Here is a 23,982-nt window from a genome sequence, read left to right as displayed (position 1 = left end):
CTCTCTGTGTAACTCTGACTTTCAAATAAATAAATAAATCTTTAAAAAAAATATTTATTTTATTTATTTAAAAGGCAGTGTGAAGAGAAAGGAGAGACACAAAGAGAGAGAGAGAGAGAGAGCCCTTCCATCTGCTGGTTCACTCCCCAAAAGGCCACAATGGCCAGGCTGAAGCCAAGAGCTTCTTCTGGGTCTCCCACATGGGCGTAGGTGCCCAAGGACCTGCGCCATTCTCCCTGCATCACCAGGGAGCTGGACTGGAAGTAGAGCAGCCAGGACTCAAATCGGTACCTATACAGAATGCCAGTGCTGCAGCCACACCACAACACGGCCTTGCCAATACACTATATAAATAGTGTGTGTGTGTGTATACATATATATATTAAAGATTTATTTATTTACTTGAAAGTCAGAGCTACATAGAAAGAGGAGGAGAGGCAGAGAGAGGTCTTCCATCCGCTGGTTCACTCCCCAGATGGCCACTATGGCTGGAGCTGTGCCAATCCGAAGCCAAGAACCAGGAGCCAGGAGCTTCTTGGTGCAGGGGTCCATGGAGGTGGTCCATCTTCCACTGCTTTCCCAGGACACAGCAGAGAGCTGGACCAGAAGTGGAGCAGCCAGGACTCAAATCATATGCGATGCCAGCACTGCAGGCAGGGGCTTTACCCACTACGCCATAGCACTGACCCGCCACTACAATTGAAAGTTTTATACTTAATCAGCTGTCACTGTTATCTTGAGAACCACATTCTTTTTCTGTGAGGCTTTGGATTTAACATCACCTTTGACCTTTTATGCATCTGATGTGTGCCAGGGCAATGATGGATTGGACTCTTACCTAAAATCCAATAATCCTGCTCATTCTTAAAATGTCAAATGGTAGGCATTCTCAATACCTATTTTCATTCAAGAACCTCAGATTCATTTCGCAAAAATGATTCCCAAGAGTATGACTCACAGAGCTCAATCAACCTCAAAATATTCCTTTGAATTTCTACAAGTATGTTGAATATATTTTACAATTTAAAAATGTTCTGTTTGGGAAAGTACCATGAAACAATGGGTTAAGCCACTGCATATGGTCACCAGTTTGGCTGCTCTACTTCCAATCCAGCTCCCATGCTGGATCTGAAAAGGGATAAATAACTCCAGGAGAAAAAAATGTCAAAAAGATAATCACTATGTAGTTCTTAAGAACTACTATTTACGTGGTCATAACAATGTAAAAACTGACAAATGACTTAACTGATTTTGTACCTATTTTGGAATACATTGACAAGAGATATAAAAGGTGTCTTAAATCTTCTAACAGAAAGCAAAACAATAATTTCCAATATTTCTATAGACACCTACAAGATTTTTATAAAGATTTTATTTATTTGAAAATTATTTTTTATATGGCTGACTTATGGTACAGAATATGAAACCCTGCTTTTTTCAGTTTATCTTATGCTTTGCCTAGTCATTAAAACTGTTACAAGGGGCTGGCGCCGTGGCTCACTTGGTTAATCCTCCGCCTGTGGCACTGATATCCCATATGGGTGCCAGTTCTAGTCCTGGTTGTTCCTCTTCCAATCCAGCTCTCTGCTGTGGCCTGGAAGGGCAGTGGAGGATGGCCCAAGTGCTTGGGCCCCTGCACCCGCATGGGAGACCAGGAAGAAGCACCTGGCTCCAGGCTTCGGACTGGCGCAGTGCCGGCCGTGGCGGCCATTTGGGGAGTGAATCAACAGATGGAAGACCTCTCTCTCTGTCTCTTTTACTGTCTGTAACTCTACCTGTCAAATAAATAAATAAATAAATAAATCCTAAAAAAAAAACTGATACAAAATATATTTTTCTATAGACAAGAAATAGTGGCATGTCCATTATTTCTAAATAAGGAAATAAACATCAGGAGAATTGAAAGCAGTTGCTCCTGGGGTACCAGCATTGTGGTGCAAGGTGTTAAGCCGCTGTCTGTAATGCTAGCATCCTATGTGGGCAAGAGTTTGAGTCCTGCTGCCCCACTTTTTTTTTTTTTTTTTTTTTTACTTTATTTATTTGAAAGAGAGCTACAGAGAAAGGTAGAGACAGAGACAGAGAGAGAGAGAGATCTTCCATCCTCTGGTTCATTCCCCAGATGGCTGCAACAGCCGGAGCTGTGGCAATCTGAAGCCAGGAGACAGGAGCCTCTTCTGGGTCTCCCACGTGGGCACAGGGGCCCAAGGACTTGGGTGCTGGTTCTAGTCCTGGCCGCTCCTCTTCTGATCCAGCTCTTTGCTATGGCCTGGGAAAGCAGTAGAAGATGGCCCAAATCCTTGAGCCCCTGTACCCACATGGGAGACCCAGAAGAAGTTCTTGGCTCCTGGCTTTCGATCGGCTCAGCTCCGGCCATTGTGGCCATCTCGGGAGTGAACCAGCGGATGGAAGACCTCTCTCTTTCTTTCAAATAAATAAAATAAATCTTTAAAAAAAAAAAAAAAAGTGTAGAGTCTGGTCCATTTTCAAATTCTCTAAAGAAAAGCAACATAACAAGTTTTAGTCTAGGCCACTATGAAAGAGTTTTATCATCTAACTATGAGTGCAATATTGCTATTTTCATTCATTTTCTTTTTTCTTCCCACCCACCTTTTTAAACTTTCTTTTCATTCTGCCATTCTCCAGCATTTCAATGACAGACTTTCAGCTTAAATAAAACCAAACCCTCAAAAGTTAAAGCATTCACAACCTCTAATTCAAGTTCAGATTTAAATGGAAGCTATGAAATAATGATGCATTATATAACATTTTAGATTTCTTACAATTGCTAATAACAACTCTGTAACAAAGCAGCACAACAGTTTAGAGACCATAAAGCAGGAGCTGGAGGTGTGGCACAACAAGTTAAGCCACCGTGCTATGTGGAGCACACCATGCCAGAGTACCATTTCAAGTGCCACCTGCTCCACTTCTGAATAAGCTCCATGCTAATACACAAAGGAAGGCAGAAGAGGATGCCCAAGTACCTAGGCCCCGATGAACTGTCTGGAAGACACAGAGAGAGTTCCAGGCTCTGACTTCAGCTAGCACTTGGCCTTTGCAGTCATCTGGAGACTGAATGGAAGATTCTCATTCTCTCTCTTTCTCTCTCCCTCTCCCTCTCCCTCCCTTCCTCTTTAATTTTGTTTTCCAAATATATGAATCTTTTAAAACACATATAAACAGCAAAGGAGATTATGCACACATGTGAAAAAAAAAACACAGCTACAATGTTTTGTGAAATTTTAGCACAACTGTTCAGCAATAGTGAACTTGTTAAATCAAGTATGGCCAGTTAACAAAATACCATGCAACTGTTTGAGAAAAGTAAGGATGCTATTAGCAAGCTTGAAATAGTCTCCATGATACATTAAATGAAAAACCAAAGTGAAATACAAAATATGCTGTGACTAGAAAAGAGGAAAATAAATATAAATATTAGAAATTTTTAAAAAAAGTCTATCTAAAGAAGGTCCAAAATTTTGCTACAAATTTATAATTGCTTCAGTTCTGGTCCTTTTTTTATTAATATGTATTTATTTGAAAGGCAGTTACAGGGGCCAGCGCCATGGCTCACTTGGTTAATCCTCTGCCTGCAGCACCGACATCCCATATGGGCGCTGGGTTCTAGTCCCAGTTGCTCCTCTTCCAATTCAGCTCTCTGCTGTGGCCTGGGAGGGCAGTGGAGGATGGTCCAAGTGCTTTGGGGCCCTGCACCCGCATGGGAGACCAGGAAGAAGCACCTGGCTCCTGGCTTCAGATCGGCGCAGCACCAACCATGGCGGCCATTAGGGGAATGAACCAATGGAAGGAAGACCTTTCTCTGCTCTCTTTCACTGTCTGTAACTCTGTCAAAGAAAGGCAGTTACAGAGACATGGTGTGGGAAAAAGGGAGAGGGGGAGAAAGAGAGATTCTTCCATCCACTGGTTCATTCCCCCAAATGGCTGCAACAACTAAGACTAGGCCAGATCGAAGCCAGGAGCCTCCTCCAGGTCTCTGACGTGGGTGCAGGTGCCCAAGAACTTGGACCGTCTTCCACTGCTATCCCAGGCACTCCAGCAGGGAGCTAGATCGGAAGTACAGCAGCCTGAACTCAAACTGGTGCCCACATGGGATACTGGCATTGCTGGTGGCAGCTCTACCTGCTATGCCACAATATGGGCCCCAGTTCTGGTCTTTTAAATTTTATCACCCGATCCTATTTATCAATCATTTGTTTATAATTCTTTACCACTGAAGTGGTCCCATTCAAAAAATATACTAGTAATACCTTGAGAAATCATTATATAATGGTTGAAAGCAACTAAGCAGCTCCTGGCTTTATTATCTGGTAACTTTTTAATGTTGAGGCAATTATTTAACCTCTTGTCCATGTTTCCCCCTAAGGTGGAAGTAAGTTACCTATGACATAAGGTAGGTGCACAACAAGAGTTTCTATAGTTCTTTATATTGGACACATAATGAATGCTTTCACTCAAGTCTTTAAATCCAGCAGAAAGTCCTGATACTCAAAACCATTAAGTTCCTGTTAACAACTGGCTTCAATGTACTAGTGCTGGCATCCCATATGGGCACTGGTTCGCATTCCAGCTGCTCCACTTCTGATTGAGCTCTCTGCTATGGCCTGGGAAAGCAGTAGAAGATGGCCCAAGTCCTTGGACCCCTGTACTCACTTGGGAAACCCAGAAGTTCCTGGTTTCTGATGGGTGCCGCTCCAGCCATCTGGGGAGTGAGCCAATGGATGGAAGACCTCTCTCTTCTGCCTCTCAAATAAATAAATAAATCTTAAAAAAAAAAAAAAAAAACTACATCCCATGTAAGAGAGCCCGTGTTCAGGTCGTGGCTCTGCTTTCCATTCCAGATTTCTGCCAGTGTGCACCATGGGAGGCAGCAGGTGCATGTTCAAGTACTTGGATCCTTACCACATACAAGGAAGAAGACCCGGAATTCTGGGGTCCTTCCTTTGGTGTGATCCAACTCTGGCTACTGTGGACATCTAGGAAGCGAACCAAAGGAGATCTTCCATCTCTCTTTCAATTATAAAAGAAAAATTAATAAAAATGTAAAAAATATCAAGATGGAGTAAGGCGTTTGAAGAGAAAAAGGCTGAATACATGAATGATACTAAATCATTAAAAGCTCTGATGCAGCTTATTAGTTTCCAAACCTGGCTGAGAATCATAATTACACTTAAGCATTTTAAAAACAGATTCCAGGGCCAAAGCTGTGGCAGAGCGGGTAAAGCTGCCGCCTGCAGTGCCCGCATCCCATATGGATGCCAGTTCGAGACCCGGCTGCTCCACTTCCAATCCAGCTCTCTGCTGTGGCCTGGGAAAACAGTGGAAGATGGCTCAAGTCCTTGGGCCCCTGCACCCGCGTGGGAGACCCAGAAGTACCTGGCTCCTGGTTTCGGATCAGCATAGCTCTGGCCGTTGCGGCCAACTGAAGATTGAACCAGTGGATGGAAGACCTCTCTCTCTCTCTGCTTTTGCCTCTCCTTCTCTGTGTAACTCTGACTTTCAAATATATAAATCTTAAAAAAATAAAAAACTCCATCTTTGCTGGAAGCACAATGACAAGACATGGAATCTGTATTTTTCTTTTAAGTATCTCAGGTAATTATGATAACTGACTAGATTTGGAAGTCCCTATATTTTGCATTCTTATAATTAGAACCAGCACAAATACTCCTAAGTATATTTAATCATTGACTTTGGTAGCTTCACTGGAAGGAGAGCCAAAGACAAGGAAGGTGATATTACAACCAGTCATTCCTTGGATTAAGTCATTAAAGAACTTTTTAAAGTAAGATATAACAAGCATTAGAAGTAATAACATTGGGCTGGCGCTGTGGCAGGTAGGTTAATCCTCTGTCTACAGCGGCTACAGCATCCCATATGGGTGTCGGTACCAGTCCTGGAAAAGGTGTAGCAGATGGCCTAAGCACTTGGGTCTCTGTACCCACGTGGGAGACCCGGAAGAAGCTTCTGGCTCCTGGCTTTGGATTGGCCCAGTCCTGGCCATTGGAGCCATTTGGGGAGTGAACCAGCAGATGGAAGATCTTTCTCTGTCTCTCCATCTCTCTGTCTATAACTCTACCTCTCAAGTAAATAAATAAAATCTTTTAAAAAAAATAAGAAGTAATAATACATCAGTGCTAGGTGTCATACACTTAACACTTAACTGGAAATAATGCCCAACATCAATAACAAAGTAAATGTCAGAAGGAAGGAGATATAGGATACAATTTAAAAACAAGCAAAAGATGTTAAAACGTATTTCACCAAAGCAATAAGTAGGGAAATGAAGAGATGCTCAACATGTATTCCATTAGGGAAACATAAATTAAAACAAAGAGGGGTGAGGTGTCTGGATTTGATTTTCATCTTGACTCCTGATTCCAGCTTCCTGCTAATACTGAAGGAGGGGCAAGGGACAGGCAACTGTGATGGTTCAAGTAATTGGGTTCCTGCCACCCATGATCGAGGCCTGCATTGAGTTACTGGCTCCTGGCATTACAGACATTTTGGAGGATGACCGAACAGAGAGAGTGAGTGCAAGTGAGCGAGCGAGCCTGCCTCTCAAATAAAGTAAAAACTCTATGAGCTACTACTACTACATACCTATCAGAATAGCTAAAATCTAACAATTCCAATCACTGGATATGGACTGACAGGAACCCTCATTCACTGCTGGTAGGAAGGCAAAATGGTACAGCTAGTACAGAAGATTGGCAGTTTCTTACAAAACAGAGCATACTCTTAAATATGATCCAGTGATTAAATAAATTACTTGAAAACTTACAATCATATAAAAACCTGTAAATGAACGTTTTATAGCCACTGTTATTTGACTAAGGCTCAGCTCCTCAAACTCCTGGAGATAATTAAACTCAAAGTCTTTTGTTAACAAATTAATGTTGATGGATGACAAATGAAGAGTGGAGACTTGACCTGATTATGGTGTCTGGGAAGTGAGCCTAAAGTGAGGGCTTTGGGTTACTGGGGGCTTGCCCTTGGAAGGCAGTTTTTAAGAGAGCTGATCAAACGAAACTTGAGTATGCTTCCTGTCTCCCTCTGCTTTCTGGCTCACCATGTGATCCTACCTTCACACCTCTAGCCCCACCAGATGCCTGAATCAATGAGAGTGAACCTCTAAACTTTAAGCCAAAGTAAACCATATTCTTTCTTACAAACCTTCCTTTCGGGTATTTTAGTTAAAAATAAAAAGCTGACTAACACACTTTATACAAAAGTGCCAAAACTTGGAAGCAACCAAGATGCCGTAAAGTGACTGGACAAATACATGTTGGTACAGCCATAAAACAGAAATAATGTACTGTCATACGCTACAACATAGATGAACCTTGAGTGAAAAAAAAGTCATGAAAAAGTCACATATTTAACATATTTCATTATTCCATCTACAAGAAGTGTTCAGAGGTGATGGCACTGTGGTGCATGGAAAAAGCCACTTCCCACATCCCACATCCCATATGGATGCCAGTTCGAGTCTACTTTATATCCAGCTCCCTGGTACCATGCCTGGGATAGCAGTGGAAGATGACCCAAGTGCTTGGGCCCCTGCACCCATGTGGGAGAATAAGAAGCTCCTAGCTTTGGATCTGCCCAGCTCTGGCTGTTGTGTGACTATTTGGGGAGTAACCAGTAAATGGGAGACATTCATTCTCTCTCTCTCTCTCTCTCAAATAAATAAATAAATCTGAAAAGGGGAGGGGAGTGGAGGGAAGGGGAGAGGAGGGAAGAAAAAAGAAAAAAAAGAAGAAGAAAAAGAAAGGTGGGTAGGTCCAGAATAGGAAAATATTTTTTAAAAGGGGAGGGAGACATACAAAGTAGATTAGTTGCCTCCAAGGATGAGGAGAATTGGAACTACCGATACATACAGGATTCCTTTGGGGAAGAGGAAAATGATTTGAAATTAGAAGTGATGATTTAATAACACAGTAAATACACCAAAAACCACAGCAATGTGTGTATCTTAAGGCTGAATTTTATATTATATTATTTACTTATTTATTTGAAAGAGTTACAGAAAGAGAAGAAGTGGGGGAAAGAGGGAGAGGCTGAGAGGGAGAGAGACAGACACTGGCTCACCAACCAAGTCTCCAAATGGCTGCAATGAACAAAGCTGGGCCAGGCTAAAACCAGGAGCTTCATCTAAGTCTCTCACGTGGACAGCAGAGGCCCAAGTACTTGGGCCATCCTCTGCTGCCTTCTCAGGCCATTAGCAGGGAGATGGAACAGAAGTGGAGCAACTGGGACACAAACTGGCACTCATATGGATACTGGCATAGCAGGCAGCAGCTTCACCTACTATGCCAAGGCTGGCCCCTATCAACAACACTTTTTAAAAATATTTTTTACCTCCTTGAAAGAGTATTTAATAGAACAGAAAAAGAGATCTTCCATTTGCTGGTTTACTCCTCAAATGCCCCCAGTAGCCAGGGACAGGCCAGGCCACAGTCAGGAGCCCAGACCTTGGGCTACCATCTGCTGCCTGCCTCCCAGGAAGCATTAGCAGGATATTGGACCAGAAGAAGCTCAGCCAGGATTTAAACCAGGCCCTCCTATATAGGATGTGGATGTTACAAGTGGGAACTTAACAAGGCGCTTCCCTCAGTAAGATTTTTTTTTTTAAACTAAGGATGGTTTCAATGAATTAATGTTCTATACACTAACATCAACAGGTACTAACATCATAAAAACGCCAACTGCTGTGTACCATCAACAGAAGACCTCATCACCACCTACAATGTAATCGTAACCTCCACAACCCTTCCTCTAAACGGACAAGAAAACAGAAACTAATTCTGACTGAACTCCTAAACAAAACAAGTATTAAAGAAAACAAACAGGACAACAAAGCAACACTCAGTAAAACCTAGATTCTGAAAACCTTTATAGGAGTAATGATCTGGTTTCTTCAACAAGAAATGTCAAGGGGAAGAAAAGATGGAGAGGGTTTCAAACACAATGAGCTATTTGCATTCTGATTAAAAAATAACTGAGAAATCTGAAACTGAACACAGGATACTTGGTAGTAAGATTAACAGATTGCTAATTTGTCTTCACAATTCAGTATATAATACCATTATTACAGTTATCTTTTAAAGTCCTTATCTTTTAGATATATATTCAAATACTCATGGATGAAATAATATGATGGGGATTTACATCAAAATATGTTGGGGCCAACACTGCGGCTCAATAGGCTAATGTGGGGAGCAGCCCGGACTGGACTGAGTTACTGGAATTAAGACTTATTCTATGCATCTGCTCTCCCACAATATGGCGCTGGGAGAGAAGTAAACAGCTTCCGCACAGCTGCCTCCAGTTCAACCAATAAACTGTAGGACTTGCTCCTGATTGGAGAGCAGCGTACTCGGCGTGTGGGCAGCCGAGTTGGGATTGGCAGAAGAGGACTATAAAGGAGGAGGGAGACGGCATGCACCAGGAACATCTAAGGGGAACATCTGAGGGAACACCTGTGCAGCCCCCGAGAAGAGCCGGTCGGCGGTGTGCCACTCCCCTGCGGAAGTGGGGAATGTGGCCAGGGGGAACTGCCCTTCCACGGAGGTGGAAGGGATAGTAGCCAACCCGGGAAGAACCAGCAGCAAACCCGGGGAGGGCCGAGCAGACGAAAGAACAGCGCAGGGTCCTGTGTCGTTCCTCCACGAAGACGGGGAGCGACAGCTAATCCTCCACCTAGTGGCGCCGGCACACCGAGTTCTAGTCCCGGTCAGGGCGCCGGATTCTGTCCCGGTTGCCCCTCTTCCAGGCCAGCTCTCTGCTGTGGCCAGGGAGTGCAGTGGAGAATGGCCCAGGTTCTTGGGCCCTACACCCGCATGGGAGACCAGGAGAAGCACCTGGCTCCTGCCTTCGGATCAGCGCAGTGTGCCAGCAACAGCGCGCCGGCCGCTGCAGCCTTTGGAGGGTGAACCAACGGCAAAAGGAAGACCTTTCTGTCTGTCTCTCTCTCTCACTGTCCACTCTGCCTGTCAATTAAAAAAAAAAAAGTTGGCATAGGGAGGAATGAACAGAAACAAAAGTGAAATCAGACTGGTCAAGAGTTGTTGTTATTTAAAATGAGTGACAGGTTTGTGGAAGGTTGATATATATTATTTTTGTGTATTTTGAAATTCTCCTTCATAAAAAAATTAAAGCCAGCTTATACATAACACAATCAAACTGCTTAAGAAAGGGGCAGTGAGGTGGGCATTTGGTCTAGCAGTTGAGATGCTGGCTGAAGAACCTACATCCCATACTGGAATGCCTAGCTTTGCTTGACTCCATCTTCCTGCTAATGGAGACCTTGGAAGGCAGTGGTGATGGCTTAAGTGATTGGGTTCCTGCCACCCAAGATGGAAACCCAGACAGTTCCTGCAGGTGTCCACTGCAGGTATGTGGGGAGTGAACCAGGAAATGGGAGGGTACTCGCAAATTAAAAAAAAAAAAAAAATTAATCCAGGGGGAGTGAATAGAAGGAAACTCAGAAGAACTTAGGCAGGAGAAGTACACTAAATTGAGACAGTATTAATGGAAAAATGAAAACAGATTAATTCTGAGTCACTTCTTAAGTCAGTGGACATTCTAGGCTTCATGGACATTCTAGGCAAAATGTTCTCATCCTTTTTTAAACTAAAGAGCCCCCACAGTTTTCACCACATATGCAAGGGCACTATTATCCCCACAAATTAAGAATCACTGAAATAAAATCTATTTTAGGATAGTGATGTTATCTGTATTACACAGCCCTTGGAATCACTATAGTCCATTTCACACACTTTCAACAGAACTCTTTTCTGCTTTAGAACTTCTGCTAATGCCATTTACTCCCAACTGGAATGTTCTTTGTATGGTTAGGTATTCCCCCTACTTGAAATCTAAAAGTAAACTGTTAGGGGCTTTCTCAGAATTAAAAGAACTTCCCACATCAGAGTGCCAGTTGGAGTCCCAGCTACTCCACTTCCAAATCAGCTTCCTACTAATGTGTCTGGAAAAGCAGTGGAGGACGACTGACGTTCTTGGGTCCCTGCTACCCATGTGGGAGACCTGGGGAAAGTTCTAGGCTCCTGGCTTAGCCTGGTGCAGTCCCAGCTGTTGCAAACATTTGAACAATGAACCAGCAGAATGAAGACCTCTTTCTGTCACTCTTTTAAGTGAATAATAAATCCTTAACTTTTTTTTTTAAGAAAGCAGGGCCAGCACTGTGGCATAGTCAAGCCTCGGCTTGCGATGCAATATCCTACATTGGAGCGCCTGGTTTGAATTCGACCCATTCTGCTTCCAATCCAGGTTCCTGTTAATTCACCTTAGATGGCAGTAGAAGATCGTCCAAGTACTTGGGCCCCTACTACCCATCTGGAAGACCCAGAAAGAGTTCTTGATTCCCAGTTTCAGCCTGGCCCAGACCAGGCTGCCTTTTGGGGGAGTGAATGAGGGGATGGAAAATACCTCCCTCCCTTTGATGAATACAAACAGGAAGGGAGGGAGAAGGGAGGGAGAAGAGAGGGGCTTACCTATGGTTGCAGACTCTTCATTCCAACAACAAAAAAATGTTTTTTCTCAATTAATAATCACTGTCACGAGAAAGAGGAAACTGCTCAGCAGCAAAAATGTATTAAAGATAAAAATCCCAGATTAAATACAGCATCTGTGAATGTAAACTACTTCAGCCATTATGGAAAACAGTATGGAGATTATGCAAAGAATTAGAAATAAAAACATTATATAATCCAGCATATGATCCACTATGGGTTTGTTTGTTTGTTTTTTGACAGGCAGAGTGGACAGAGAGAGAGACAGAGAGAAAGGTCTTCCTTTGCCGTTGGTTCACCCCTCAATGGCCACTGCGGCCAGCGTGCTGCGGCTGGTGCACCGCGCTGATACAAAGCCAGGAGCCAGGTGCTTCTCCTAGTCTCCCATGCGGGTGCAGGGCCCAAGAACCTGGGCCATCCTCCACTGCACTCCCTGGCCACAGCAGAGAGCTGGCCTGGAAGAGGAGCAACCAGGACAGAATCCAGCGCCCCAGCCGGGACTAGAACTTGGTGTGCCGGCGCTGCAGGCGGAGGATTAGCCAAGTGAGCTGCAGCGCCGGCCTCCACTACTGCTTTCTATCTGAAAGAAATGAAATCAGTATGTCAAAGAAGTAACTGCACTAGAATGTTTATTGCAGTACTATTCACAATGGCCAAGATCTGCAATCCCAGGTATCCATCTACAGATGAATGAATAAAGAAAATACACAATGGAATATTATTCAGTCTTGAAAAAGAATTGCGGTCATTTGCAACAACATGGACAGAAATGGTGGCCATTATGTGAGGTGAAATAAGTCAGGCACAAAAAAGACAAATACCATACTGTCACTTATACAAGGAAGCTTAAAAAGTTGAGGTCATGGAAGTAGAGAATAGAATAATGGTCACCAGGAACTTGAGAAAGGTGCAGAGAGGGGATGGAGAGAGGACGGTTAATGGGTACAGAGGTGCAGCTGAACAGGATGAGTAACTTTTCAACATTCTACAGCACAGTAGGCCAACTATACTTGACAATATTTTAAAATAGCTAGTAGAGAGAATTTTGAAGCTTTAGTACACTGAAAAATGTCTGACAGATAATGTGAGTTATCCTGATCTGATCATTACACTCTGTATACATGTGCTGAAATATCACATACTGTGACAAGACAAAAAATAAAAAAGAGCATCTTTATGAAAAAAATCACTGTACTTTTCCTTTTAATAATTTCATGGTAGAGTCATAAAAATCTTTTCATGAAAAAAAGCATCAGGACTTAGAAATTATTATTCTAGAGCCGGCGCCGTGGCTCAATAGGCTAATCCTCCACCTTGCGGCGCCGGCACACCGGGTTCTAGTCCCGGTTGGGGCGCCGGATTCTGTCCCGGTTGCCCCTCTTCCAGGCCAGCTCTCTGCTATGGCCAGGGAGTGCAGTGGAGGATGGCCCAGGTGCTTGGGCCCTGCACCCCATGGGAGACCAGGAAAAAGCACCTGGCTCCTGGCTCCTGCCAGGATCAGCGCGGTGCGCCGGCTGCAGCGGCGGCCATTGGAGGGTGAACCAGCGGCAAAAGGAAGACCTTTCTCTCTCTGTCTCTCTCTCTCACTGTCCACTCTGCCTGTCAAAAAAAAAAAAAAAAAAAAAAAAAAAAAAAAAAAATAATAATAGAAATTATTATTCTAGACCAGCCTTTAAAAACCCAGACAATACAAAGAGAACAGGGCAACAGTTAATTTTCCCTTTTAAAATGAAAAACTCAAGCTATACCTAAGCAAAATATCTATTAAAGAATCTTCAGGCATAATCAATTTGTATGTCAGACTGAGCAAATAAAAACCTAATTAAAATGTTTACATTTGCTCTATAATCAGTAGTTTTAGAAAATAAAGTCCGGGGGGGCTGGCGCTGTGGCGCAGTGGGTAAAGCCGCCACTTGCAGTGCCGGCAACCCATATGGTAGCCAGTTCAGAGTACTGGCTGCTCCACTTCCGATCCAGCTCTCTGCTATGGCATGGGAAAGAAAGATGGCCTAGGTGCTTGGGCCCCTGCACCCGTGTAGGGAGACTTGGAGGAAGCTCCTGACTCCTGGCTTCAGATTGGCACAGCTCTGGCTGTTTCGGTTAACTGGGAACTGAACCAGTGGATCGAACCTCTCTCTCTCTGCCTCTCCTCTTTGTGTGTAACGCTTTCAAATAAATAAATAAATAACTCTTAAAAAAAAAAAAAAAGACAGAAAAGAAAAGGAAGTCCTGAGGGGCCAGTGTTGTGGTACAGCAGGTAAAGCTACCACCTGGCATCCCACATGGGCACCAGTTCAAGTGCTAGCTGCTCCACTTCTGATACATCTCCCTGACAATGGGCCTGGGAAAAGCAGCAGCAGAAGGCCCAAGTCCTTGAGTTCCTGCATCCACGTGACCCAGAAGAAATTCCTGGTTTATGATTTGGGTCTGGCCCAGCCCTGGCCATTGCAGCCATTTGGTGAGTGAAGCAGTGGGTGGAAGATCTCTCTCTCTCTCTCTCTAACCATGCCTTTCAAATAAATAAATCTTTTAAAAAAAAAGAAAAGAAATTCCTGGACTATATCATATTGTTATACTTGACAAACAAGCATTTTGTTTATATACTAGCAGTTACAAGACTGGATAATAAGATCATGGGCTTTGGAGTCAGACTGACCTGGGTTTGAATCTCAACTGCAACACTTTATAATTGGAAGACTTTAGAAAAGTTATTTAGGCTACCAAAGTTTGTCTTCTCATTTGTAAAACAGGAACAAAACCCAGAAGGTCATAATACCAATGAATCTGCCATTATAATTTTTAAATAACATGAGTTGCCAAAATCCCACAAATAGTCCACTTCTTCAAGCCCTAGACTAAATCAACACAATCTCATTAGGAAAAGGCAGAGGACTGCACATTTTTAAAAGTTTCACAAGTGATTCTTGATGGCAACCCTGTTTAGTACCACTTTCCTAGAGCCTTGCTATCAATGCTTTACCAGAGTCCAAGGTAAGGAAGTGTCATGGACATAAACTAGTTTTAAGACATACCCCACTTTTTTATATATTGAACAGAATCATATTACAAAGTCCCATTTTAATATATTTTTCAAAACTTGGAAAAATGATTCCATACTAAAATTTTACATCAAAATCAAGTATACAATGGTACTTCAAAAAGTTTTTGGAATTAAAAGACAAGTTCATTTTGGTGCAAGAAAAATTTTGAAATCCATGCATAAGTTTTTCATAATATATATTTCCCATGAACTTTTCAAAGACCCCTCATATGCTAACTTCTTCATGTTCATTACTGAAGTTTTAATAATAGTCACTTTAAAAATATGTGCAGATGCACCAAGGGCTTTATACAACAACATGTAAGTTGTCTTATCCCTATGTTATCTTTTTTAAAAATAAGTTTTAAGTTTATAGTTAAAATCCACTGATGCATCACTAGAACCCTCCCGTAAGTTTTTTATTCATCACATCCATTTTAAAATACGCATTTTAAAAGCAAACTTACTGAAGATACTGAAAGCAAATCCAATACTCCAGACACAAACCTGAAACTCTATTAAGCCAATAATACATTTTAACCAAATATATAGCACACCCACCAAAAAAAAACAAAAAACAAAAAACACCACACACCCTACACAAAGACAATCATGAACATTTTATTCCAAAAGAATCATTGTCAAACAATGAAAAAATGAAGGGTCCAGAGACACAGTCAGACTTCTTCAAAACAAGCAAAAACTTAGAACAGCTGTCAGAACTACTGTATTAGTAGCTGATCAATTTCAAGCCAGGGAGCAAAAGCAATCTTCCTTAAAGGACTTTTCTGTTGCTGCTAAGGAGAAGAGAACTGGAAGGAAAAACAAGAGCTAGGGCAGGCAATATAGACTTCATACCAGTAAAACTTTTCCTCAGCTACGTAACATGAAGGAAGCTTATGAGTAACAAGTACAACTGTTAACTTGCAAAGTGTTAAAATCAAAGCTTGTGTACAACAAAGGTCAAAAAATCATCATGGACCAGTGGCATATAATTTAGTTGAGTCCAAGCCTCAGTGCGATTTTTTAAGATAATTGTTTTTACTAGCTTCACTCTACTTACACAGAAAATTAAGTTCCCAGCACAGTGTAGCTATACACCAACAGAACTCTACAAATCTCAGTATTTTAGAGAAGGCTGCACCCAAGTTAAAAGAAATCACAGACCTCAGCTTTTTGAAAGTTGTATTTTTAAAGCCCTATAGTATAGCACAGCACAGTTCTAAAACACAACAGGTGTAAACTTGTAAATTTTTTGAAACTTGATAAAGTATCAAAATATGTAAATATTTTAACTTTTTAAAGACGTTTAACTTCACCCACTTAGTGGAATCATTGGTTCACTAGTTCAAAAATCAAACTGAAGAGATTCACATTTGTTTGAGGACACCCTTTCTATGTAATCCAATCTTCCTTCAACACTGTTTTCCTAACTATATGCACCATAGGCATATATGACGAGGCACAACACCGCTTGCATCCTAAATATATTAACAGCCTGAAGAACAGGTGCAACACTATTTAGATACATGTTTTTCCTCTAGACCTAAATCTGCCCTAGAAAGGGGCTTAAACACAACTATTCAAAAAAGTTAAGCCGGCGCCGTGGCTCAATAGGCTAATCCTCCACCTTGCGGCGCCGGCACACCGGGTTCTAGTCCCGGTTGGGGCGCCGGATTCTGTCCCGGTTGCCCCTCTTCCAGGCCAGCTCTCTGCTATGGCCAGGGAGTGCAGTGGAGGATGGCCCAGGTGCTTGGGCCCTGCACCCCATGGGAGACCAGGAAAAGCACCTGGCTCCTGGCTCCTGCCAGGATCAGCGCGGTGCGCCGGCTGCAGCGGCGGCCATTGGAGGGTGAACCAGCGGCAAAGGAAGACCTTTCTCTCTCTGTCTCTCTCACTGTCCACTCTGCCTGTCAAAAAAAAAAAAAAAAAAAAAAAAAAAAAAAAGTTAAATAACCCTTTCAAAAACGTGCAACAATTTTGAAAGGCAAGACAGGAGCCCCCAGCTACCAGTATCTTCCAAAAGCTAGATAACGCGGACTATCCAAGGGTCACAGTAAGAGGAAGGATCCTCAGGACATTTAAGCCGGCTTCTCCTGCATGAGTCAGTAATGTCAGAGAAGTACGCTTTACTTCAAGTAAAAATGTTCAGTCTTCTCAGCCGTTTCCGAAATCCAGCAGCTTAGTTTGGTTTGGCTTTCTAGCGGTCATCTCGGGGCTGAGAGGGGGAGGTCTAGCGAAAGGTACTCTGAAAAGTCAAGTCCGGTGTTCAAAGCGTTGATGAGTCACTAAGTAAGGAAGAACTACAGAGAAGCCAAGGGAGAGTAAAGCAGCATCCCAGGTAAGAAAGTACTGAGGAGTAGACGGTGGGAAACGGAAACTTCACAGGTCAGCCGCCAGCCACTGTGCTTGGCGGCAGTCCGAGGAAGAAGCGTGCCTGTCAAGGGGCAAGTGCCCACCAAGTCGCGGGAAGGGGCCACCCAAGTCAAATGGGAAGGGGTGGGGGTGTCCGGAAAAAGGTGGGAAGATGCTCACCCCGGCCCTCTCCTCGGGGTCGCAACCTCAAGAGGAACAAACAAGAGCAAACTCGGGGTCCAGAGGCCCCACGCCGGACTCTCCGGCACAGAGGAGATCGGCCTCAAGTCCCGGAGGCCCGGGCAGGCCGCCTCCGGAGGAGCCCCCGCAGACGCCATACTAAAAGCCAAAATGGCTGCCCCGAGCGAGCCCGTACCGCGTAGCTAAGTGAGGGTTGGGGAACGGGCTTCTGCGGGAAAGGGGGAGGGGGACCTAGGAAGAGCCGACGCCAGGACCAGCACCCCCGAGCCGCACAGGTAGGTGCCTCCCGGCCTCCCAAGTCGCGGGCGCCGGCGGAGGAGAGCCCCGGCCCCACCCCCCGGCCGGGATCCCCGCCGCCGCCGCCGCCGTCCCGCACACCGACCCCAGCGAGGTACCTGCAGTTCGGCCCGCTCCACCTCCCAGTGCGCTCGCTCCATCTCGAACCGAGCCCACTCGTGCTGGATGTAGTGCAGGATCCCCGGGATAGTGTACTGCTGCGGCCGGGACAGCTCGGGGCCTGCCGCGGGACCCGCTCCCTCCGAGGCCGTTGGACCCCCGCCGCCCGCCGCTCCATTCCCTCCCGGCGAGAGGCTCAGGTTCCCCCCAGGTCCCTGCTGCTGCCGGGGAGGGGCCGCCATCCCCGGGCCTCCACCACCGCCTCCGGCAAGCTCGTCCATTGTGTGAGGGGCCCCGGCCGGGGCACAGGGCGAGACGCCGACTGCCGGGGGAAGGGCCGGAGAGGGTGGCACCGCGCTGGCGGCGGGGCGGAGGCCGCCGGGAGAGGGGCGGGGAGGGGGTCGTTGCTGTGTGCCTGCCGTGGGTCAGAGCAGGGAGCTGCCGGCCGCCGCCATTACAGTCCCTCCTCCATCTGCCGGTCTCACTCACTCACTTTAGGGGAAGGGGGGGCCGCGGCGGGCGGGGGGAAAGGAGGCAGGGTTGGAAAAGGGATCGACGTAGGATCGCCGCTCCCGCACGGCATGCCGGGTATAGAACGCCGCTGCCGCCGCACGCTTAATGGCCAAATAGAGTGCGGCCTCACCCTACGCAGGCGCACTGAGGACGCCGTCCGGCCGCGGAGAGGCGGCTGTTAGGGGGCGGGGAAGGAGCGCGGCTCCTCCCCCAGGCCCGCCCTCAGACCCGTGCCGAGTGTCCCGACGCGGGTTACCGCAAAGCTGGGGCTCCAGCTCCCACTTTTGGGAGCCAGTTGGGCCTTGAACGAGAGACTGTCAGTTTCCTGTTCGTAGACCGAGCCCGGGAGCCGTTACCCAGCCCGAGGGTCTCAGCCATGTGCCTGCCTTCGGAGCTGGGTTTGAACTTGGTTGATCGCTCTGGCCGGTTGCTGCCCACCCTGAATTCCTGACGTTTCTGTTGCATTCTTTGCGTGTTTCAGGCGGTCCCACAGGGTTGGGGCTCTTTCTCTGCCTGTCACTCGCTCTGTCTCCGGTTTCTGAGCGCCAGTCAGTTCCCGGGATTGGGGGACGTTCTCTTTCTGGCAGATCGCCCGGATCTTCGCGGCCGTGGTGACTGGCTGCCCGAGTCGGTCCCGCTTCTGGGCGCCGGGTCGCCTGCCGACCTGTTACACTTTGCCTCCCATCCTGGGACGGGCGTGTTTCAGCGGGTGGGGAGGGGAGCTGGAAACGGTCGTTTTCTTTCTTTTTTTCCCCCCTTGGGAGAAGAGGAGGTAGTGAGATCCTTTGGATTTTGACGATGGTGACTAGAAAGGAAAAGATAACTTTGAAGGAGATGGGTTACGTTTTAGAACTGAATGAGCTCGCAAGAACTTTCATTAATGATAGAATCTTTTGATCTAAATAGAAGATAAAAGCAGCATGAATATAGTTTAAAATCCTGGGTGGACGGCTAAAGATGTTTTCCTGGGTCATTAAATGTTTGAATGAATATAATATACACATAAAAGGTAAGTGTGTATAAGGACAGTCGTGTAATTTTTACGTGCTTAGTTTCCCAGGAAATATCCTAACGAACTAGTAACTTTCCAATCGTTAATACAGCTAGTGATCGTTTGTTGAAAAAAGGACAAAGATACTCTAACAGCATATAAAGAAAAGAGGGTCAGTAATTACAGTCATACAGGGAAACTGGGTGTACAATTAGTTGCATCTCTAAAATGTTTTTTCTTGTAAAAAACTAACAAAAGTTTCACTATGGGATGCACCATTTGGCTTGCGATTTCAAAGAGATAAAGTGGTAGATCATTTGCCTTGTTACTATAGTTTAATGGAAAACAGCTTAGACGTAACTACCCATGCTGCCATATTTTATATATGCATAAAGTGAGATCTTAGATTGTAGTAATATTAAGAACTATTTGTCCATATTATTAAATACAATTGTTTTCATTTTAAAGTGACGGGATAGAACCTCTTTATTCAGTCCTATTCCTTGGGGGAGATGTGGCTCCTATCACAGAAAGTTCAGGAGTACCACCATGCTGCATGGAGTACCCCTGCCTTGCTGAGCCTCTCTTAGCAACTGTGTACCCTGTGATAGTATGACTGACTAGGAGCTACTTGTATTGTATCATGTACATCACTGGCCTGGAAAGGGTCAAAATTCAGCATTTCAAAGTATAGTATCTACTGAATGCATATCACCTTCACGCCTTCATAATGTCAAAAAAATCTTGTCTAGCCATCATAAGTCAGATAGCATCCATCTTATTATAGTCTATTTAAATTGTTTATATATGCTACTCAGTAATCATGAAAGTAACACCTGCACGTAATGAGTACTCCATAAATTTTTGCTTCTCTCATTTATTTATTTTTAAAAATTGTTAATTGGCTACCATTTTTCAGATGCTCTGCTGGTCCCTGATCATTCACCATGAACTCAAACATGCATGATCTCTGCCTTCACACTTTCCATTCTCATTTTATTTATTTTTAATTTTTATTTATTTTCATTTTTATTTGAAAGGCAGAGGGACAGAGATCTTCTGTCTGTGGAATCACCCTCCAAATGCCCAAAACAGCCAGTGCTGGGCCAGTCCATAATTCAGTCCAGGTCTCCCACGTGAGTGGCAACAAACCAGTACTCCAGCCATCATCTGATGTTTCCCAGGGTGCGCTTTGGCAGGAAGCTAAAATTGGAAGTAGCCAGGGCTCTAACCAGGCACTCCAGTATGGGATGCAAGCATCCCAAGCAGGGTCCCAGCTGCTATGTCAAATACCCACCCACCCCTCCAGCCTACTTTAAGTAAAGTACTTGGTACTAACCACCCTGACTTTTTCAATATCCTGTCTATATCTATCTTAAAATATCAGGAATTCCTGTCGGACATGTTTATATACACTTGCACAGACAGAGAAAGAGCTTTCATCCACTGGTGCATCCCCATCAAAACCCGCAAAGCCCAGGGCTGAGTCGGACAGAAGCCAGGAGCCCAGAACTCAATCCGGATTTCTCACATGGGCTTCAGGAAGCCAACTACTTCACTCCACTTAAGAGTGGAGCCAGGACTTGAACTCAGATATTCCAGTATGTGATATAGGTGTCCTAAGAGGTATGTTAAATACTATGTCAAATGCCTGCCCTGGCTGTGGTTGTATAAATGTCACTAATGTAATCTTTGGGTGTGGTAAGTTAAGCTTCCACTTGTGACTCTGGCATCCCCTGAGAGTGCTGGTTCCAGCCCTGGCTGCTCCACTTTTGATCCAGCTCCCTGCTAATGTGCCTGGGAAAGTAGCAGAGGATGGCCCAAGCGCTTGGGCCCCTGCGTAACTACAAGGGAAACTGGGATAGACTTTGAGGCTCTTGACTCAGACCTGACCCAGCCCTAGGCATTTAGGAAGAGAACCAGCAAATGGAAGATAGCTTTCTCTCTCTGTTTCTGCCTTTCTTTCTATCACTCTGGCTTCCAAATAAAGAAATAAATCTTTTTTAGAAAAATAATGCAATCTTCGGTGATGTTCTTCCCAAACCATAGAGTCATTTATCTAAAAGGTCACAGCTTCTTTGTTGAGGACCCATGCCCTATTGTGTTGTTTTTTTTTTTTTTTTTTAAGTTTTTTTTCTTCTTGGGGGCCAAAGCTGTGGCATAGCGGGTAAAGCCGCCGCCTGCAGTACCAGCATCCCTTATGGGCACCAGTTCGAGTCCTGGCTGTTCCACTTCCAATCCAGCTCTGCTATGACCTGGGAAAGCAGTGGAAGATGGCCCAAGTGCTTGGGCCCCTGCACCTGCATGGGAGACCTGGGAGAAGCTCCTGGCTCCTGGTTTTGGCTCCACACAGCTCCGGCTATTGCAGCCAATTGGAGAGTGAACCAGTGGATGGAAGACCCCTCTCTCTCTCTTTCTCTCTCTCTCTGCCTCTCCTTCTCTCTCTATGTAACTCTGACTTTCATATAAGTAAAAATAAATCTTTTTAAAAAAAGATTTTTTTTTTATTATGTGAAAGGCTGAGTTACAGAAAGAGAAAGGAAGAAATCTTTCATCCACTGGTTACTCCCCAAATGACCGCAATGACCCAGTCTGGGTCAGACCAAAGCCAGGATCCAGGAGCTTCCTCTGGATCTCCCACACGGGTGTGGGGGCCCAATCATTTGGGCCATCTTCCACTGCTTTCCCAGGAACATTAGCAGGGAGCTGAATCAGAAGTGGAGGAGCCAGAACTTGAATCAGCTTCCATATGGGATACTGGTGTTGTAGGCAGCAGCTTAACCTGCTACACCACAACTCCAGCCCCCACACCCCTATTGTTAGTACTTGTACCTACCTGCAGTGTGTGGAACAAGATAGATCCTCAACAACTGTGTAATGAATAAATTTAGGCTAAATTAGTATGAATATTTACTTTTACTCATTTTTGTTAATATTTACTGCCATTAAACCAGCTTTCTTTTTTTTTAAGATTTATTTTATGGGGCCAGCTCTGTGGCACAGCTGGTTAAGCTGCCACCTGCAGCTCTGGCATCCCATGTGGATGCCAGTTTGGGTCCCAGCTACTCCACTTCTGATCTAGCTCCCTGCCAGTGTGCTTGTGAAAGCAGTGGAAGATGGCCCAAGTCCTTGGGTCTCTGCCACCCACGTGGGAGACCCGGAAGGCAGATTTACAGAGAGGGCTTTCATTCTCTGGTTCACTCTCCAAATGGCCACTATGATCAGGGCTGGGCCAGGCCGAAGCCAGGAGTCAGGAGCTTCTTCCAGATCTCCCATGTGGGTGCAGGAGCCCAGGGACTTAGCCCATCTTCCACTGCTTTCCCAGATGCATTAGCAGGGAGCTGGATCAGAAGTCGAACAGCCAGGACTTGAACCCACGCCCTTATGGGATGTTGGCATCACAGGCGGCAGTTTTACCCACTACACCACAACACTGGACCCAAACCAGCTGTCTCTTAAGATTCAGTGGCTTACTTCCCAAAGTATTAAAAATAAAGAACATCAAGATTTTTTTTCCTCTGTTGGGAAAATGCTTCATATTTTACTGTTATCTTTTGTGTCTGTGACTCCTGAGGACACTCTGCAGTGGGCTTCTAGAATCTTGGACTCTGTAGGTAATAAACTCTCTCAAGCCATAGTATCACCTACAACTCACCTAACTGGAATTCTCTCTCTAATCTGCGGCTGAGTCATTTCCTCTCTTAGTCTCCCCTTGGAAACCTGTTTGTTCTGTGCTTTCATCAGTCCTCTTCACTCCTTCTCCATGTTCGTAGATTCCCTCAGTGTCAGTCCACTGCTGCTGACGTTCAAGAATACAGATTTACATCTATGATCGGCTTGGATTTTTAGGGTGTTTTTCCTTCCTGTTAGCTGGTCTTTGATACTTGTACGCTTACTCTATTTTGGGCTAGAAGGACGTGTAATACGTTTTGTCAGCAAACGTATGTTAAGGAATTCTAGACTTTTAAAGGAGTCAGAGCAGATAATCTTCTTACCAGTTATTTTGCTACCTGATGTAGAAACAGTTTGGACTGTGCCTTTGAGAACTGTATGATTCCCTGTAATTACTCACCAAAACATAATTTCATACCTTGCTGGCCATTTACCCGACATCCCTCTATAAAAGAGATCAAACTGACTCACCAAAAATAATTTAATCATCATTTTGACATAGTTTGTGACAAGTATTCTTTTTTTAAAGCTCTGCTTATTTTATTTGAAAGAGTTGGGCGGGGGGAGAGAAAAAGAGAAAGAGAAAAAGAAAGAGAAAGAAAAAGTCTTCTATCCATTGGTTCACTCCCCAAATGGCCACAACAGCCAGGGCTGGGCCAGGCCAAAGCCAGGAGCCAGGAACTCCATCCTGTTCTCCACATGGGTGGCAGGGACTCAAACACCTGGGCCACCTTCTGCTGCTTTTTCCAGGGCATTAGCAGAATGCTGGGTCAGAACTGGAGCAACCGGACATGAACCGGCGTCCATATAGAGGCTTTACTCTCTGTACCACCATGCAGGCCAGGTGAGAAGGATTCTGACTTCCATGTGGAGAGAGAAGGCTGAGATGATTTCTTGGTCACTTCAGTCCTTGGCAGAATAGGAAGGGTTTCCCACTCCTGCAACATTGAGTGTGTATGTGAATGTGGAAATGAGAAATAAGATCTCCTTTCACAATTCTGCCTCTTACTATCCTAGCAATGGGCTCAATATTCCTGTTTCTGTTTTCCAAGTCATTTGCATATTTGCAATTATTTTTATGTGGTTTCAGGGCAATTCATGCAGAACAAACAAAGATGCAAACTGTATAATGCAGACAGAACAGAAAAGAAGGAGGCAGCTTTGACCTGCACCGTGGTTTAACCTGCCAAATAGGGTTAGATATTCACTTCTCATTACAGTAATTGTCCGAGGCTAAGAAAATTGTAGAAATACATGCA

General features: G+C 44.8%; 2 protein-coding genes across 13 annotated transcripts in view; one reads left to right on the top strand and one right to left on the bottom strand.

Moving 5' to 3' along the window:
• The window catches only part of STRN3 (striatin 3), a 111,694-nt gene extending 93,479 nt beyond the window's left edge, over positions 1 to 18,215 (bottom strand). For all 3 annotated transcript variants that reach the window (XR_007910212.2, XM_008269473.4, XM_008269474.4), the window contains exon 1: positions 17,547 to 18,215. Coding sequence is in view for 2 of the 3 variants with exons in the window: in XM_008269473.4 (XP_008267695.2) it covers positions 17,547 to 17,828 (282 nt within the window). In the remaining variant the exon portion in view is untranslated. The remainder of the gene's footprint in view (positions 1 to 17,546) is intronic.
• AP4S1 (adaptor related protein complex 4 subunit sigma 1) overlaps positions 16,780 to 23,982 on the top strand; it is a 51,186-nt gene continuing 43,983 nt past the window's right edge. For 2 of the 10 annotated variants that reach the window (XM_002718125.5, XM_008269470.4), the window contains exon 1: positions 17,290 to 17,426. The gene's annotated coding sequence lies outside the window, so the exon portion shown is untranslated. Of the gene's footprint in view, positions 16,937 to 17,194; positions 17,427 to 17,499; positions 17,543 to 18,702; positions 19,070 to 20,438; positions 20,678 to 23,982 lie in introns of those variants that run through there. The other 8 variants (XM_070053806.1, XM_070053801.1, XM_070053799.1 and 5 more) reach the window with 8 other exon arrangements.

This window comes from Oryctolagus cuniculus, chromosome 12, assembly GCF_964237555.1.
Source record: "Oryctolagus cuniculus chromosome 12, mOryCun1.1, whole genome shotgun sequence".
Classification (NCBI taxonomy): Eukaryota; Metazoa; Chordata; class Mammalia; order Lagomorpha; family Leporidae; genus Oryctolagus; species Oryctolagus cuniculus.
This window is presented reverse-complemented; position numbering and strand designations above follow the sequence as displayed.